Source organism: Carlito syrichta, unplaced genomic scaffold (genome assembly GCF_000164805.1).
Source record: "Carlito syrichta isolate Samal-C Ts95f unplaced genomic scaffold, Tarsius_syrichta-2.0.1 Scaffold307624, whole genome shotgun sequence".
Classification (NCBI taxonomy): domain Eukaryota; kingdom Metazoa; phylum Chordata; class Mammalia; order Primates; family Tarsiidae; genus Carlito; species Carlito syrichta.
The window spans coordinates 25,659-43,664 of NW_007251720.1; the positions used below are offsets into that span (position 1 = coordinate 25,659).

Sequence of the window (18,006 nt, forward strand, 5' to 3'; positions counted from 1 at the left end):
CCTTAAAGATTGGTTGGACCAGTCCTCACATTTTACAGTTAGAGAATCCACCTGGACATGGTGGCTCACACCTGTAATCTCGGCACTTTGGGAGGCTGAGGCAGAAGGATCACCTGAGCCTAGGAATTCAAGACCAGCTTAGGCAGCACAGCAAGACCTCATCTCTACAAAAAAATAAATAAATAGCCTGATGTGGTGGCGCATACCTGTAGTTTCAGCTGCCCGGGAAGCTTATGCAGAAGAATCTGCCTGAGCCTAGGAAGTCAAGGCTGTGGTGAGTTGAGAGTGTGCCACAACACTCTAGCCTGGGCAACAGACTAAGATCCTGATTCAAAAAAACAAAAAAATCTGCAGAAAACAATTAGGAAAACAGGTCCCTGGAAATGAATTGATCGACTCAAGGCCTTACAACACCAGGGTTCGGTGTTTCTCAGCTTTGGCTGCACATGAAAAATCCCTGGGAAGCTTAAAAAAAAGACAAAATCCAGGTTGCAGCCAGACTAAGAATCTGAGGATGGGACCGTTAGGGTTCAGACAGGATGAGGGCTGCGAGGTGAAAAGGGGAGGCATGCACCATGGTAACCCAGAGATCCGAGTAAATGCAAAGAATTGTGACACACAAAAGGTTAAGAAAGAAAAGTTTTTTGAAAAGTAAATTAGAGAGAAAGAGAAGGAAGAGAGAAAATTGACCTCCCCAAGGTGGGGGAGGGGGCCAAAGCCAGGAAGCATGCTGACAGCAATAGCTCAAAGAGCGCATGGCCACACCCGAGTCTAGCAAGGCAATGGCCGCTGGTTGCTTGTGGTTGAGTCCTTTTAACCATTCCCCTAGATGGGGGAAGATCATTAGGTGATTGGGTGGTGGTCTGCTTCCACATCATCACAAAGAGGCAGACAAATGCAGGTACTGACATCAGGTGATGGACAGCAGGCAAATGGATGGGTTAGTCACATGATTGCTGCCAAGGCGGCTCACAAAGGGCTGATTAGGTAAGGGGGGGGGCAGGCTTCCTGCAAGATACTTGTTAGACATTTGCAATTCGCAAATTCCTTGACCAAAGGTGGGGTGGTCATATTATTACTTTTATGACTTGACCTTGACAAGGAATCAAAAGTTTACTAGAGATTATTGTGCTAAACCTTGGGCTGTCCTGGTCTTGCATCTGAAGGAGATTTGCCTAGGGGGGATGGGATAGGCTGCTGTTTGACCTGCAGTAGAATGTCTGAATGCTTTCTAATGGTTACGCTGAGGCAAAAAGACTAACGAATAAGCTAAGTTTCTTCTAGGTTTCTATAGGTACCTTTCAGGACCTAGCACAGAATCCTTTTATCAAAACTCCCCAGGGAGCGTCCAATGTACAGCAAAAGTGGAGAGCCACTGCAGTATATGATGGATATGAACAGGGTTGGACTCCTAGTTCAGGGCCATTTCCCCCAGAGTATAATCTCTGTGGTGCCTCTGGTCAACACCAGCACCTGCCAGCTGGCGCCCCTGTTTCTGCTATCGTTTCTGTAGGTCTTCTGGATATTTTGGGTGAATAATGAAAACGAAAGCCAACTGCTTTCTCCCACCCTGCCCACCTTGTGATTATGATTAGCTCCTAACTTTGTGTTGGGAGTTGTCATTCGAAGATGTTTTTAGGACTATATTGTAGCACTTGCTGTAATAGTTTGTAACACGGTCACAGATCGAGGTATGGGAGAAGTAGCCAATAATGTTGACGTTCTAGTCAACTAACATTTTTGAGCACCTGCTAAGAATTTTAGACTCCTAGGTCCACGGGGCTTAGAGCAGTCTGGGCTGGTGCTAATGGGGAACAGTGTGCGAAGGTGGAATGTTCTATATCTGAATTATCTAACATGGCAGTCACCAGCCACATGTGGCAACTGGACCCCTAACATGTGGCCAGTTTGAAATGGAGTTTTAGTTGTATTAAATTTTAATTGGGGCAACCCCGTCGGGTCCCCTCCCACCGTGGGAGCTTTTCTATCCTCTCAATAAATCCTGCTTTCCCCCCAAAAAAATTTTTTTAAAATTAATTTAACTTAAATAGCCACATGCAGTTAGGGGCTGTCCTGCTGGAGGGTACAGGTATAGCCTAGCCCTCTACCCCACTCCTCTATGTTCTCAATTGTCATCCAGTCCCATGGGCTGGGTGGAGACCGGAGACCCCAGTCGGTCCTGGCTCCAGCTCCTGGTCGCAGGAAGGAACCAAGGTCTACTCTGAGTAGGTGACCTAGCATTGACCTTGTGATGGGTGTTCATGGTCAGCTGCCCCTTTTCCTCTCAAGGTCCAGTCGTTATGGGGTGGACGGAGTTTTTTGTGTCAGAAAATTCAGGTCCCAATCAATGCCATAAACTCCCAGATTTCAAATACACCCACGTGAGCAGTAAAGGCTGGCAGCTGCAGCAGGACTAGCTTCCTCTGTCCCTCCCCACCTCCTCCTGCACGTGCACACCAAGGAATCTATGGCTTTGGGTGCTGAGCTTGCAGCTCTGACCCCTTTTCTGCTGCTCTGGGCATTTTTATTCCCCATCCGTTGTACTGTCACCAACACCACTAGTTTATTTGTGGACTGTTTGCACAAAATGGCATGTGTGTTTGCCTCCCTATGCTCCCAGGAGAATCTTTTGAGAAGAGATTCATCTGAGAATAGATGGAATGCCCGCATTTCTGCCTGAGGGTTTAAAGCCCTTGGTCTCAGGTCCTCAGCTTTTGAATCTGAAAAGAAATCTGAAAAGCCAGAGGCTGAGTGAGGTGAGCTCTGCAATAGGCTGTCCCTGTGCTGTCCTGCTGACATCTCCATCAGGGTGCCTTTGGGATACTGTGGGTGAGGGGAGGTCTGATGAGAGCCCTGGTGATACTACTAACAGCGGTTGAAGGAGGCTACCCACTCTAGATTTCATGACAAAAACCAACCCTCAACACTCTCCATTTTCCTTTCTTCTCCACGTTTGGAAATTTTGTCTTCATGATAGTTAATTGTTTACTGGTTTTCTTAAGGGGCAAAGCTTAATATAAGTAAAAAGAGTTGTTCACAGGAGAGACTTGATTAATAAATAAAACCAACAACAGGAAACCACGAAGAAGAAAATCCCACTAACAGAGATAACCAGTAATATTTTGTGCAGATGTAATTGTAGACTCTAATGTGCTGTTTTATTTATTTATTTTTTTTGAGTTGGAATCTCACTCTGTCGCCCAGACTAGAGTGCAGTGGCTGCTCCCGGCCACCACAGCCTCGACTAGCTGGGCTCCGGCGATCCTTCCGCCTCAGCCTTCCAAGCAGCCAGAACTACAGATGTGTGCTACCACGCCTGGCTATTTTTTTTTTTATTTATTGTAGAGATGAAGTCTTGCCTAGTTGCCCAGGCGGGTCTCGAACTCGCAGGCTCAGTCAATCCATTCACCTCGGCCTCCCAAAGTGTGGGATTACAGGCTGAGCCACTGAGCTCGGCTAAGTGCTGTTTTAAATAAATGGAAATCCTTTTTAAATCTTATATAATTTTATAGATCCTTTTATAAATTTTATTCCATAGCATACTGACTGTTTTAAAACTCAGCAGAAGCCGGGTACAGTGCCTCAAGTCCGTCATCTCAGCACGTTGGGAGGCAGAGACGAGAGGATTGCCTGAGCCTTAGGGGCTTGAGACCAGCCTGGGCAATTTGGCGAGACCTAGTCTCTACAATAAATCAGGAAGAATTAGCCAGGTGTGGTGGCGCCTGTCTGTATTCCAGCTACTTGGAAGACTGAGGCGGAAGGATCACCTGAGCCCAGCAGGTTGAGGCTGCAGTGGCTGGGAGCGTGCCACTGTACTCCAGCCTGGGCGACAGAGTAAGACTCTGACTCAAAAAAAAAAAAACTCAGCAGAATGTGGTGAGTAGCTTCCCTACTGTCTTCACTAGCTATAGCTTCAGTGAATCCATATCTCTACTCCCGTGTAAGATTATTTCATGAGACAAGGAAGAAGATCTGTGGATGAAAAACACCCAGTAGGTGGTGCCTGCTGCCCTCCAGAGAGGGTGAACCAGTCTGCACCACGAGGGGTATTCCTGTTGGTTCATGCGCTCCAGCTAAGGTCCTTTCACTCTTTTTGCTTTTGCTTGTCCATGGATAACAGTGCTAACAGTCTTTTATTTGTGTCTGTTGGTGAGTGGTCAGGCTGGATAGTTTTTCATACATATTTGTGTTCTTATTTTGTGGTTTGTATTCTATGTGTAATTTTCTCTTGTGGTGTTGGTTTTCTTTTTGATTTCTTGTAACTCTTTAGATAGTAATGTTACAGATTCAGTCATGTAATGCAGAATCTGCTCCCCATTCCCATTTCACTTTACAAATAGTATATTTTGTGATAGTGTTAGTGTTTTATATCCCAGTCATATATTTTTCTACATGGTTTTAGCTGTGGCATCATCCTTCAAAAGCTCTTCCTTCCAAAACTTACACAAAATTTTGCCCATTTTTATTGGTTTTGTTTTTCTTTTTGGTTTTGTTGTTTATGTTTGTTCCACCTAAAACTGTTATGGTTAGAGGGAATAAGAATAAGAATAGTGGCTTATTTATTTTTTTTCCTGAAGTGCTAACTAGTTTACCTCCCAATATTATTTGAAAATCCCCTTTTAACCTTTTATTTACAATTTTAACATTATCATATACAAATTTACTCTGTGTCCTTGCATTTGTTTCCGATTTCATCTTACTTTTTTTTAATCTGCATAGTACTTTAAGTATTAGGTTTATAATAGAACTTAAGATTTGTTAATACAAGACACTCTAAAAGTGGTGTGGGAGGAACACAGAATTCTATGTTGTCTTAAAAGTTGACTGTTATCCCAGTAAATTGAGTCTGTGCCCGTAGAATTTTCTAAAAAGTCTATAAAGAACAGTAATTCTTAAAATATGATCTATAGGCCACTTGTTTCCGAATTAGTTGGGAATGTTTTTTAAATTTCAGATGTCTAGGCCCTGCCCCATGCTTCTCGGAGGTTTTTAAGAACACCATGACACATGGTGCACCACAGCCAAACTCCTCCTACTTAAATATTTAAAAACACACTCACTACCTTTTTATAGGTGTCATATGTAGACTTAGATGTGTGCACATACTTGTCATTACAGTTATACATGTAACCTGTCAGTGAACTTGTCTGAGAATTTACGTGGTCCAAGTGCTAAGAATACAAGGACAACACCTTGCCTCTGAGATTTTACCTTAAAATGTATAATCCTACACTCTCTGCATTATATGTCTCAAGTGCCTAATACAATTTAGAACAAAGCAAAATTGCTGCTCTAGAAGAGTTTATAGTTAAGCTATGGAGAAATACATGCACAGATGGTTCCGCTTGAAGCCACTTCTAAGGGGTAGTCTGTCAGTTGCAAGATGATCCAAATAGAAATTGAGGGTATTGGTTGGGGGGGAGAGGGTGAAACGCCGGCAATAGATAGGGCCAACCAAGGAAGCTTTCCTAGATGGGAGAAAGAACAGCACCCTTGTTGCAACTGGAGTTAAAAACTCATTAGGCCAGGCGCAGTGGTTCAGCCTGTAATCCCAGCACTTTGGGAGACTAAGGCGAGAGGATTGCCTGAGCCTGCAGGTTTAAGACCAGCCCGGATAACTTGGTGAGACCTTGTCTCTACAATAAATTCCCAAAACTAGCTGGGCGTGGTAGTGTGCATCTATAGTTCCAGCTACTTGGAAGGCTGAGGGGCAAGGATCACCTAAGCCTAGCAGGTTGAGGCTGCGGTGGCCAAGAGTGTGCCACTGCGTTCCAGCCTGACCGACAGTGTGACTCTGACTCAAAAAAAAAAAATGACTCATTAATTGTTTTTCACAGAGAAGCAGTAGAACGTGCTTTCAAATCTGGTTGTGCTTCCCGAATTTTTCATGTTGGTCTTTTACCTTAATGCCCTGGGATTATGTTATTAGCACATTTTCCAGCTGGACTGGCCTCTCACGGGAACATGGGCCTTTTGTTGAACTTACCTTTCTTTAAAATGTCACTTCATCCCTTGCAGTCTCATTAGGGTATGGGTCCCAGCTACCAAATGCAGGCTCAGTGTTTCATCACCATGCCTTTTTGTGTCCTCTGCTTGCTTTAGATTCGGGAATACCCAGTTGGTGTCCAGAGCAACCAGCTGCCCTTCTTACGGAATCCAGATATCCTGGTGGGAGAGAACGACCTCACCGCCCTCAGCTATCTGCACGAGCCTGCAGTTCTGCATAACTTGAAGGTCCGTTTCCTGGAGTCCAACCACATCTACACTTACTGTGGTAAGTGGGGGCATCTGTGGTCTGCGTGCGTATGAAGCTGCTTACCAGCTTTAGACTTGTTAAACTCACAGGGTTACAAATCCTAACTTCACCCTCTCGTGTGTAAGTACCTCTTCTTGGAGAGTCTTGGAAGGTTTGCAGTAAGTGAATGTGGCTTAATTACGCTGCCCCCATCTCTGTGGGATGATTGGTGTTAATCACGGCTCAGCCAAGGAGGAAATGGGTCATGCCATGTGGTGCGATAGGTTTGGACTCCGGCCTGCGAGTCGCGGGAGAGCCCTGCCTCACGTGGGGACCAGCTCACTCCCACTGCCAGACCCACGCCTGAAAATTCATGCCTGGCTTGCTTGCGCCTCTCACTTGCCTGTGTCTGCACAGACGTGGTGCTTAATGAATATTTGTCCAATTAGTGAGCAAAACCCATAACGTGCTTAAAACAAAAAGAGCTGAATTTATTATATTTGACTTCTTAAAACTCCGTTTCCTGCATCCCTCATGTTGGTTTCTTGCTTTCTTTCTCTCTCTTTTTGTAAGAGTACCGCTAAGTGTCATGGCCGAAATAGAGCTCTCTTACTTGAGAGGCAGATTGAAGATCCGGCTGGGGAATGAGGCCAGAGGGCTGCTCTGTGGAGTGTCGCGGTCACTCCTTGGAGTCCTGGTATTGCTCATGGTCATAAGCGATGCTCAGGCCTGGGTTTGCCACTTTTGCTTTCCACTTTGGTTTGGAATTGGCGGGCTAGCTATGAGGTGAGGATGAGCTTTTCTGCCAGACTTCAGGAGCTGTGGAGAGCATGTTGGTTTCAGAGCTTGAGGGCTGGGGCCTCCTAGAAGCTCCTTCACCCAACTGGTGGGAGTTTTACTTGAAAGAGACGGTCAGTTGTCAGAGCCTTCAATAAGATTTGTTTTTCAATAAGAAGACTTTAAAAAATCTACTCCCTTTTTAGGGGAAGAGAATGCATGATTCCTCAGCTTCCATTTTTTAAAGGCATCTCCAGTAAGAAATGTCCTAGCATCTGCACATGTTTATCCAAACGTAGCACTCAGCTTCTCCTGCTTCCGCTGTTCAGAGAGACTGCCACAGCTCAGTATTCCAGGTTATCCGGGAAGCATTTGTTTCTGCTCTGGAGAGGCCAGGATGTCTTAGGAAAATACGTGTTCTTGGTGCACTATCAAAATTTGAATCAAATAGCCCATGAGAGTTTTGTAGAACTCTCTAATAACCAGCAGAACCCATGAGGCTGTTCCTAAGAGGATTCCCCAAGCGATTAGCCTTATTAATAGAATTTGTCAGGGTTCTGGGCCTTTTTGTGTGTGTTTTCCGGCAAGCTTCCATCAGCAGAGGGCTTGTGTGTCTGTCTTCTCCTGGTCCTTCCTCTTCCTTTGAAATAAGCTGGTTTGCTGGGCTCTGGCTCAGCCTGTAATCCCGCGCCTTTGGAAGGCTGAAGTGAGTGGATTGCCTGAGCCCTCAGGTTCGAGACCCGCCTGGGCAGCGAGACCTCATCTCTACAATAAATCAAAAAATCAGCCGGGCGTGGTAGCGCATGCCTGTAGTTCCAGCTACTTGGAAGGCTGAGGCGGAAGGATCGCCGGAGCCCAGCAGGTCGAGGCTGCGGTGGCCAGGAGTGGCCACTGCACTCCAGTGTGGGCGCCAGAGTGAGACTCCAACTCAAAAAAAAAAAGAAATAACCTGGTTTATTACATTGCAGGTCCCCCGTGTCTCTCTTTAAACACAAGAAAGGAGCATGGTATGGGAGACTTTCCGTCCCAGGAATGGTCCTTTCAGTTCTCGCTGCCTCTTCCTCAAGTGGCTGGAAAAGCTTGTTTGGTGAACCATAGTCCTCAGGCTTTCTGACATCCAGACTGTGGTCATATGGGGAAATAAAAAGACATATTTCTGTCTTGTTCCAAAGATATTTTTGTATTTTTTTCTTTCTTTCTTTTTTTCTTTTTTTTTAGTTGGAGTCTCACTCTGTCACCCAGGCTGGAGTATAGTGGCCTGCTCACGGCCACCGCAGCCTCGACCGGCTGGGCTCAGACAATCCTTCTGCCTCAGCCTTCCAAGTAGCCAGAACTATAGGTGCGCGCTACCACACCCAGCTTTTTTTTTTTTTAATTGTAGAGATGAGGTCTCACCATGTTGTCCAGGCTCGTCTTGAACCCATGGGCTCAGGCAGTCCTCTTGCCTCAGCCTCCCAAAGTGCTGGGGTTATAGGCTTGAGCCACCGTGCCCGGCCTGTATTTTTTTCTTTCTACATTCTCAAATATTGACCTTCCTCACCTATCCATAAAAGGTGATCTGAACCTTATAGGACTTCCTGATTGCCTGATCAACATGTGTTTGAGTTTATCATTGCAATGTACTCTTTGCGGGGGGATCACAAGATATAAGGAAAAAAAGATATGATGATAAAAATAGCAAGCACACAATGCTTACTATATAGGGCACTAGTCTAAGTGTTTTCTCTCTGGATTAATCATTTTATCTGTAGGACATCCCTGTAAATGCAGTTCTTGTCCCCTTTTTATAGTTGAGGAAGCTATAGGGGTTAAGTAATAGCTAAAATCACACAGTGATTGGTTGAGCTGAGATTAAACCTTAAGATATATAAATTGTATTCTCCACAGGTTATTTATAGTTTAGTTAATGTAACCCATATACAAATACAAATGAAAAAATTAATAACTCCTTTCCCAGATTTCAGTTCTGAGATGGCAGAGTTAAACATCTTTTCTACGATGCTGGAATACTTTGCTTGTGTCTATTTTATGAACTCAGCGTGTGGAGCATTTGTGAGTATGAGTGTGTGTGTGCTTGTTCCAGGTTGGAGGGTATTTGGAGGCCTGGCCTCTTATTTTTTTCTTCACCAGGACCTAGGGCAGAAGCATACAAATGTGTCTTGATTGAGCTGAGGGAGTGACTGAGACTCATTCTGCTACCCTCTCAATCCTAGTTTTGGGGTACATGAATGGTGGGTGCCCTGAGCGGATGCCAGGGCAATTGTGCTGGCAGAATCTGACTGCCTTGTCTGCTTGCAGGTATCGTGCTTGTTGCCATTAACCCTTATGAACAGTTGCCAATCTATGGACAAGATGTCATCTACGCCTACAGTGGTCAAAACATGGGAGACATGGACCCCCACATCTTTGCTGTGGCAGAAGAAGCCTATAAACAGATGGCCAGGTGAGAAAGCTCTCGGCCCAGGAGTTTTCCTGGGTAGTCGGGGACGGGGGTGGGGGGGCAGGCGGGCAGGAAGGGGAGTTTCTGCCTTCTTTTGAGGCTGGTGCTCACAGTGGAGTGGTGAAGAAACAGCTTGAAAACACAGCAGCCCAAGTTTGATTTCTCTCCTCCTTTCCTCATATCTTTATCTTATTTTTGTGAACTTGAACCTAGACTTGGGAGGGCAGTGGTACCTTATACTTATTTCATTTTTTTGAGCAGTAGGATACATGCCTTGCGTTTCATCTCTTCTTGACAATGTCTCAAGATGCCAAGAATTTAGGAGCAGAAATAGAGTTTCGCTTTAGCAGCTGCACATAGCGGTTTTTGGTTTTCAGCCGGGAAGGGAGTTCTGTTTAGACACTTAAAGAGTTTTCCTCATTACTGTTCTTTGTTTTCTAGCTCTGAGAGAGAGATTCAGGTCTGTTTCCTCAGAAGATGAGCTGGGGGATGGGCTATAGTTGTTCAGGTGTAGAACAACAGAGAAAGATAGTTTGTACCAATGTTTTTAGGAAAATGTGCATCCCAGTTGGACCTAAAATGCTGCCTTATTTCACCCACATTTTTCTTGCCACATGAAGAGAGTATCGAGTTGAGCTAACATAGCATAGTCCTTTTGGGGAAGAGGAGGTGTTTAGGTTGATTTAGTAAGAGGAGTTGATGATTTTTATGGGAGGAGAAGCCCATGTCATGTGGTCTGTGCTTCAGCGAATTTCAGAGTGTCATTTTCACCCAGTGAAAGTTTCCATGAGGGGAAGCCTGTTTTATAGACTTCCTTACTGATTTATAGTGTTTTATTGCTGGCTTTAGAGATCAGTATATAAAAGGTCTGCCTCATTGTAGCTATACAGTGACCATATTCAAAATAAGCACAGATTGGAGAACTGAGAAATCTAATAAACAGAATGGCCTGTGACTATTTTATTTCCCCAAAGTTTGGAGCTGAAATGATTGCAGCCTCTGCCCTCTCTAATGTCATAAGAATGACCATGTCCTATATTCATCTGCTATCAGGGCTTGACCGGGAGTCCCTTAGCTCAGCAGCTTAGTGAAATACATGCCTCCTAAGCCACAAAGTGCTTCAGGTCAGATGGTGGGGTGAGAAATTGAGTGTGTGTTACACACACTTTGAGTTTCTGCTGGAGGCCATGGATGCGACACAGAGGAGGGAGGCCCGGGGATGACCAGGCTTCTGTGCTTTGGGAGAATCACTTTAGTCCACCTGTGCCTCAGGTGAGAACAGTGACTGTCTCTCCTCCTCGAGAGGATGGTTTCTCTGTGGTTCTGAAGCAGAAGGTGGATGTGGCGTGGTTCTGGCTACTTTCATGCTAAAAGTCTGACAGCTCACTAAGACTTGTCCTTTCACGGATGCCACTGGCATCATTTTTCATCCCCTTCTCTTCTCTTAGCCAGTACACCTAGATATGTCAGAGTCGCTGTTCTTGATCAAAGCTTCTTGAGGCCCCTCTCTCAGTTTGAGCATCTTCTAGCCTCCAGCTTGATCCATTTGACTGGAGTCCTCTGGTCTTCCTTCTGATGCCTGAAGCTGGATCTGCGGCTATTCTACGCTTGGGTTATTTCACTTGCCTTCACACCCACTGGAGGAGGAGGGGTGTGTGGGGAGTCTGGAGTGGTGTTGGTGATGCTGTCCTCCCTAGGATAATGAATTTGCTGAGTAAGGGGTCTGGATGGTAAAGCTGGACCGGTATTTGCTTCCTTAAGGGTTTCATCTAAGGATTTCAAGTTTGTACTCATTTTACCTGCTGGGTCCCAGGATGTAGCCAAATAATTTTGCTGAAGCTTTTGGAGCATTTTGTGCTCACGAATGTGCACTAGAAATATAACACCAGCAGCCTTAGAAGCCCCAGCAGAATCTCTGTTGAGCCGAGGAGGAGGTGCTCCATTGGTCAGATGCAAGGAGGATTTTTGCTGTATTTCCTGTAGGGGCACTCTGTCAGTTTCGAATGCTGGAACACATTCACTTAGCAACTCTGGCCGACTGTCTGTTGTGCTCTTCCTGGCTCCTCAGTAGCTGTGGAAATAATTATGTAGTTCAAGCGGCCATAGTTTAGCATCGTGTGCTTTGAATTTGAGTCTCCTCAACAGCTGGGAGAAATAAAGGGTATAAGAAACTAAAGTTATTGGCTGGGCGCGGTGGCTCACATCTGTCATCCCACCACTTTGGGAGGCTGAGGCGGGAGGATCGCTTGAGCCTAGGAGCTTGAGACCAGCCTGGGCAGCATAGGAAGGCCTTGTCTCTAAAAACAGAACGGAAAAATAAAAAACAAAAGAAAACAAAGGGTGTAAGAAACTAAAGTTATGACTTCTAGTCTTTGGAGACGATAACTGGTGGCCTTGGGCTCGGTGATTCTTTCTCTTGATTCGCTGGGGACTGGGTTTTCCTTCTTCCTGTGGCTGACACAGGGACCCTTGATGCTTCGAGTGGGTGGGGGCCTCTGTCAAAGTACAAGGGTCTACATATTGATCTTTACCCCTTCCTGAGAGTTCCAGGAGGACACTGTCAGTGCTGGAGGAAAGGAAGAGGAGACCCAAAGAGAGGGTTTGTTCACTTCTCCTGTCCCTGTTGTAGTTGCCAAGTCTCGTCTTGAGGGTACATGCAGATATGCAGTGAAGAAAACGAGGACTAAAATAATATAAAACAGCCAAGTATGGTGACTCATGCCTGTAATTCCAGCACTTTGGGAGGCAGAGGTGAGAGGATTACCTGCGCCCAGAGGTTCAAGACCAGCCCTGGCAACTTGGCAAGACCTCATGTCTACCTACAATAAATCAAAAAAATTTATCCGGGCATGGTGGTGCACACCTGTGGTTCCTGATTCTTGGAAGATTGAGGCAGAAGGATCGCCTGAGTCTGGCAGGTTGAGGCTGCGGTGGCTGTGAGTGTGCCCACTGCACTCCAACCTAGGCAACAGAGTGAGACTCCAACTAAAAAAAAAAAACAAAAAAGAAATATAAGACCCCACCCTGCTTCTTAAGGGCCTCTCATTGGTTGAAGAGAGAAGACTTGAGTAGGCCCCAAAGCCTATGACTGCAGGAAGTATCTATAGAAGCTGTGCCACAGTGTCACTTGAAATGTCACAGATGGTCCAAGAAAACAGTAGGATTTTAGCTGGGTCTTGATGACTTGGTAGGATGTATAGAGTAAGAGAAGGCATCTGGGGGTGGAACAGTGGACCGGAACGCAGAAGATGGGGCATCAGATGGCATTGTTATAGAACCACAATGAGATGCTGCTCCATACCCACTGGGATGGTTGTAATTACAAAGATATGGTACATGGTGGCAAGGATGTAGAGAATTTTTTATTTTTTATTTTATTTTATTTTTTGAGTTGGAGTTTCACTCTGTCACTCCCAGCCACCGCAGCCTCGACCTGCTGGGCTCCGGTGATCCTCCTGCCTCAGCCTTCCAAGTAGCTGAAACTATAGGCATGCGCTACCACACCCAGCTAATTTTTGATTTATTGTGGAGATGAGGTCTCGCCAAGTTGCCCAGGTGGGTCTTGAACCCACAGGCTCAGGCAATTCACTTGCCTTGGCCTCCCAAACTGCTGGGATTACAGACTGAGCCACCGAACCCGGCTGGATGTAGAGAATTTGGAATCCTCATTCACTGCTGGTGGGAATGGAGACTGATGCAACTGCTGTGGAAAACAGTCTGGCAGTTCTTCAAAAAATGAAACAGAGTCCCCCTGTGACCCAGCAATTCCATGCTTAGGCAGAAACCAAGAGAAATGGAAACACACTCCCACAAAAATGTATCCACAGTTGTTCATAGCAGCATTGTTCACAATAGCCAGAAGGTGAAAACAATGTAAATGTTTATTACCTGGTCAATGGGTAAACAAAATGAGGAACATCCATACAGTGGAATGTTATTTGGTCATGAAAAGGAACAAGAACTATTACATGCTACCTACCACATTGATAAACACTGGAAACTTGCTAAGTCAAAGAAGCCAGATGCAAAAGACCACATATTGGCCAGTCACGATGGCTCACACCTGTCATCGCAGCACTTTGGGAGGTGGAAGCAAGAGGACTGCCTGAGTCTAGGGGTTTGAGACCACCCTGGGCAACTTGGAGAGACCACCTCTCTACAACAAACCAAAGAAATTAGCCCAGTGTGGTGGGGTGCATTTGTAGTTCCAGCTGCTTAGAAGGCTGAGGTGGGAAGATTACATGAGCTCTGCTGGCCAAGGCTGCGGCAGCTGTGATCATGCCACTGCACTCCAGCCTGGGTAACAGAGTGAGGCTCCGACTCAAATTGAAACCAAAAATCACACCTGGTGTGATTCTACTTATATGAGATGTCCTGAACAGGAAGACCTGTAGAGATGGAAGAGGGGCTAGTGGTTGTGTAGGACTGGGAGGTTGAGGTGAAATGGAGGTAATCACTTCTGATATGGGTGTGTTTGCGTGGGGAGATGGAAGTAGGGGTGGTGAAAGGTCCTGGAACGGGTTGCGGTGATGGAGGTGAGACTCTGCCGACATACTGAAAACCGTTGACTGTTCCACTTTAAATGAATGAATTGTGTGCTCTGTGAATATCTTTTTTTTTTTGAGTTGGAGTCTCACTCTGTCGCCCAGGCTGGAGGGCAGTGGCACGCTCCCGGCCACCGCAGCCTCGACCTGCTGGGTTCAGGTGATCCTTCTGCCTCAGCCTTCCAAGGAGCTGGAACTACAGGCATGTGCCACCATGCCCAGCTATCTGTGAATATCTTAATAAAGCTATTATAAACAAAAAGGCATTGTTGAAGGACCATTCCTAGGCATGGATTTGCAGGGGAACTGTGGGCCATGCAGTTAGAGATGAGGAAAAGCCTCTGCAGGCTGGGATGAACTCTGGAGAGACGCATGTTCCCTTAACAGAGGGTACAAAGGTGGCCCTGAGTTTGGGAAACCCTGGATTGACCAAGTTAAATAGCTTCCTTTAAGACAGAGCTTCTCAGAACCTTGATGTTGACACGCATTCTGCTTTTCCAAGATAGCAATGCATTATGCTGGGTCTGCAAATCATATTTAGATACAAACTGTTTTCAAAAGATGATGTCAAGGGACTAATGTTCTGTGAAACACTGTTTGGAAAACACTGGCCTAGAGCAATGGAGAAACTTTAAAGCTGCTGAGATAAGGAGATAAGAGATGTTCAAAGAAAAATTTTTCTCCGACGGGTTCTATTTCATAATGATCTTTTTCTTCCCCATAGTCCTAAACATTTCCAAGGACAAGATCCCTTCTTATGAGATGCTTAGCTTGTTGTGATAACTTGCCTGTTATAAATGACCTGTATAGAATGGATGGAAGGTGAGAATGATCACGTGAGACTGTGTGGTGCAGTGCTATGTTCTGTTTCTTTTGTCATTCACGCTTGACCCCAAGGCATATGATTGGTGCTCCAGGAAGAATAGAAATAACGACACATTCATGCATTTAGTCCTTACAATTGCCACGGGAGATCAGTTATGCCCACGTGTAGATGAGGGTAGGGACTTAAGAGCACTGAACACTTTTCCAAGGTCATGGAGATGGTAAATGGGTAGAGGTGGAATCCAGACCCAATCTGATTGCCCAAAGCTTCCTGCGGTAGCTGAGAAGTGGTGCTGCTTCTCTAAATGGGTAGCATGGAATTTAGACCCAATCTGTTTGCCCCAAAGCGGAGAGGCTATCTACCTTGTGGTGTCTGCTGATTGGCCCCAGGACAGTCTTGTCAGAGCAGAGTAGTCTCTGGTCCCCAGGGCACAACCAAGGGCCAAGAGTGATAGATGTGTTTCCTTATTGGTTCAAGAGTGTATGTATTTTTTAAAAGAATTTTACATATGATTCCACAGTGAGACTAGAGTTCTGATGCGTTTTCCAACCTCGTTGGGGGGCGTGGGCTATGGTATTTGACTGACTGAGTCTGGTTCCTTTTTTGAGCTGTTTGCTTTATTTGTGATGTTTTTCCAAAAGAGCATGGGGATGCTGCAAAACAAATTTATTTGTTCAGGTAGCCAAGGCAATGGAGCCACCCACGTTCCCATCTGCCTCTGCTATGCTGCCAGCTGTGACTAACAGTGAAAGATGGTATTGCTGCTGCCTGGGGCCCTAAGGGCAGAGTGCACCTGTGTCGTGGGGCCTGGTGACATGGACCCTTGCTGAAGCGGAGCTGGCCTGGAGCTGAGGCTGTGCTCCACGGGGACAGGGATTCTCGCTAACAGTTCTGGATGGGCTCTTGGGCGAGGGCGTCTTGCTTGATTTGGGTCTCTTCAAGTGTGGAGAGTATGTAGGGAATTTGAAGGCTTCCAGGAAGGCAGTACAGGAATGAGTGTCCCTCATGAGAAAGCCAAAAGGGCGCCACTTTGGCAAAGCAGTCGGAAGGGACTGTAAGGATGATGGTGTGAGGGGCTGTGAGGGGCTGTACTCGTTGCCAGGGCTACATCCCACATTGAGCACACTGACTCCTCGGGCAACAAGAGAAGTTCCCACCTGTGGAAATGTGTTGCACGAGGGAGAGGGAGTGAGGAAGCCATGCATTCTCCATGTTTGAAAGTCAAAAAAATTAAACAGTTGACGATTTTCTCTTCCTGGTGACTGGGAAGAATACTCGGGGATTCACAGGAATGAACTCGCGACTTCTCGTGGTGTCTCCTAGGCTGCAGATTCTGTGGCACTAGGATCTGTGGGAACATATTTTTTAAAAAGAGTTATACATAGGTGACCTAAATCCACACTTTGCTTTGAGATCAAGTTTTAAATAGAATTATCGGCTTCTAGAAGTTTTGATGTAAGTGGCTTGTTATCCTGGGCTATTGAACGGATCGGGGAGACTGAGATGTGAGGAGCTTCCTGAATGAGCCTCCTGTGTTCATGAGCGAATGTTCTCATGCTGGGGAGTGCAGAGCCAGGCTTTGTTTTGTTTTCCTGTAGGTTGTTTGCCGTGTAGGAGGCATATCCAGGGGTCTGTTCCTGATCATCTTGTCTCCTGCTGTGTATCTGTGGACAAAGCCTCTGGCCCATGCCGTTCTCATTGTCCTCACCCTATCAGGAGAGTATTGGTCTTGGATCCAGTGCAAAATCAGGAGGGACCTTGGAATGCTGTTGAGTGCTGTAAAACTCTGGGGTGTGGTTGTAAAAGCTGACATTTGTTGGTTGTTGTTGAATACAACTAATGATGAATCCTGGGGAAATCAGCAAGTAGAAAGCAATGACAGGCCGAGTTTTTACAGTAAAATCTGTACATTGGTCAACCCTGATTTTTGGAAGAAATTTGTTTTCCTTCATCATGATTTCAAGTTGTGTTAGGACAAGGTGTAGGAGATGCTCAAGGTGTCTGAACACAAATGACTTTTACTTGCTTCTCTGGCATTGTCTCTCATTTCCTGAGCGTGCCCTGAGTGTTCTGCATTGCTCAGATTCCTTCCTGGGATGCTCCGGGCTGTTCATCTGTGCCTGCTCTTCCCTGCCCACCTGGTGTCCTTTTCTGTGACCTCCTGCCCAGCCAGGCTGGGGCACACTGATCTCCCAACCCTAGGGCTGCCACAGCACTAAGGTTTTGTGGCATTGTTTTGATCCTGTCCAGACTCCTAGATGGTACTATTGTTTGTATGTCTACCAATCATACCTAAATTTCTAGTTCTGTTGTTAACATTTCTGAGAGTAGGAGAAAGTTATTTAGTGTGAGCAGTGAATGTGGCTAATGATGACATCCCTATTTTAAAAGAAATTGATAGTAAGTATATATTGCTGTCACCTTTTAAAGTTGTGCATTTAGGAAAGAATAGGACTTGGCAATTTCCTTTGTCTGGCTGATTTCTGTGACCCTACAGAGGTCACAAATATTAGCCGTTGCAGATTTGCAGTATATTCGACATGCTTTGTGAGGCTAAATGCCAAATCAAAAAGCTGAAAAGATATTTTAGTTTATTAATATTCACTGTTTTCCTGGGGAATCATAGCATGCAGTCACCTGGTGGAAATTTGTTGCCCACTGTTAAGAATGCTTAATACCATGTCCGGCAAGTGGTCCTGTGGGTGCTGCCTGGCCATTCCCAGTACAGGAAGTGCTTCTCAGATGTACTGCATTTTTTACGGATTTTGCTGTCGAGAATGTCTCCGTTTGCCTTTGCTCTTGGGTCTGCACTCTTTCTGTGCAGCTGGGCAGGACATGGTCGCTTCTTCTATGACAGTCCCAGCTGTCCTGTGTCCTTCTCTGCCCCCAACTCTGGGCCAAGCCCCCTGCGTCACGTGGCCATTCCTCATGAGCTTGGCTTTTCAGACACTCTCCCGTCTGGCCACCTTAGGTATCCTCTGATCCTTCTCTCTGACGTTGGTGGCCAATGGATGTGGTCTGCTGAACGAGATAAAGACTTGCTCTCATACAGATTTCTGTTAGAGAAGCCTGTAGGTACATTTACTTCTGGCAGGTATTTCGTGCTGTTGACTTCTAGTAAGTTTGTAAGCTGCTGGATTTCTGTCCCGCCCCATACACGCTCAAGAACTGTTTTTATCCCAAC

At 45.8% G+C, this 18,006-nt stretch overlaps 1 protein-coding gene across 1 annotated transcript in view; it reads left to right on the forward strand.

Moving 5' to 3' along the window:
* The first annotated feature begins 9,378 nt into the window (after positions 1–9,378).
* The window catches only part of MYO5B (myosin VB), a 180,734-nt gene continuing 172,106 nt past the window's right edge, over positions 9,379–18,006 (forward strand). The window contains exon 1 of the mRNA XM_021715771.1: positions 9,379–9,455. Coding sequence (XP_021571446.1) covers positions 9,394–9,455 — 62 coding nt within the window. The 5' untranslated portion in view covers positions 9,379–9,393. The remainder of the gene's footprint in view (positions 9,456–18,006) is intronic.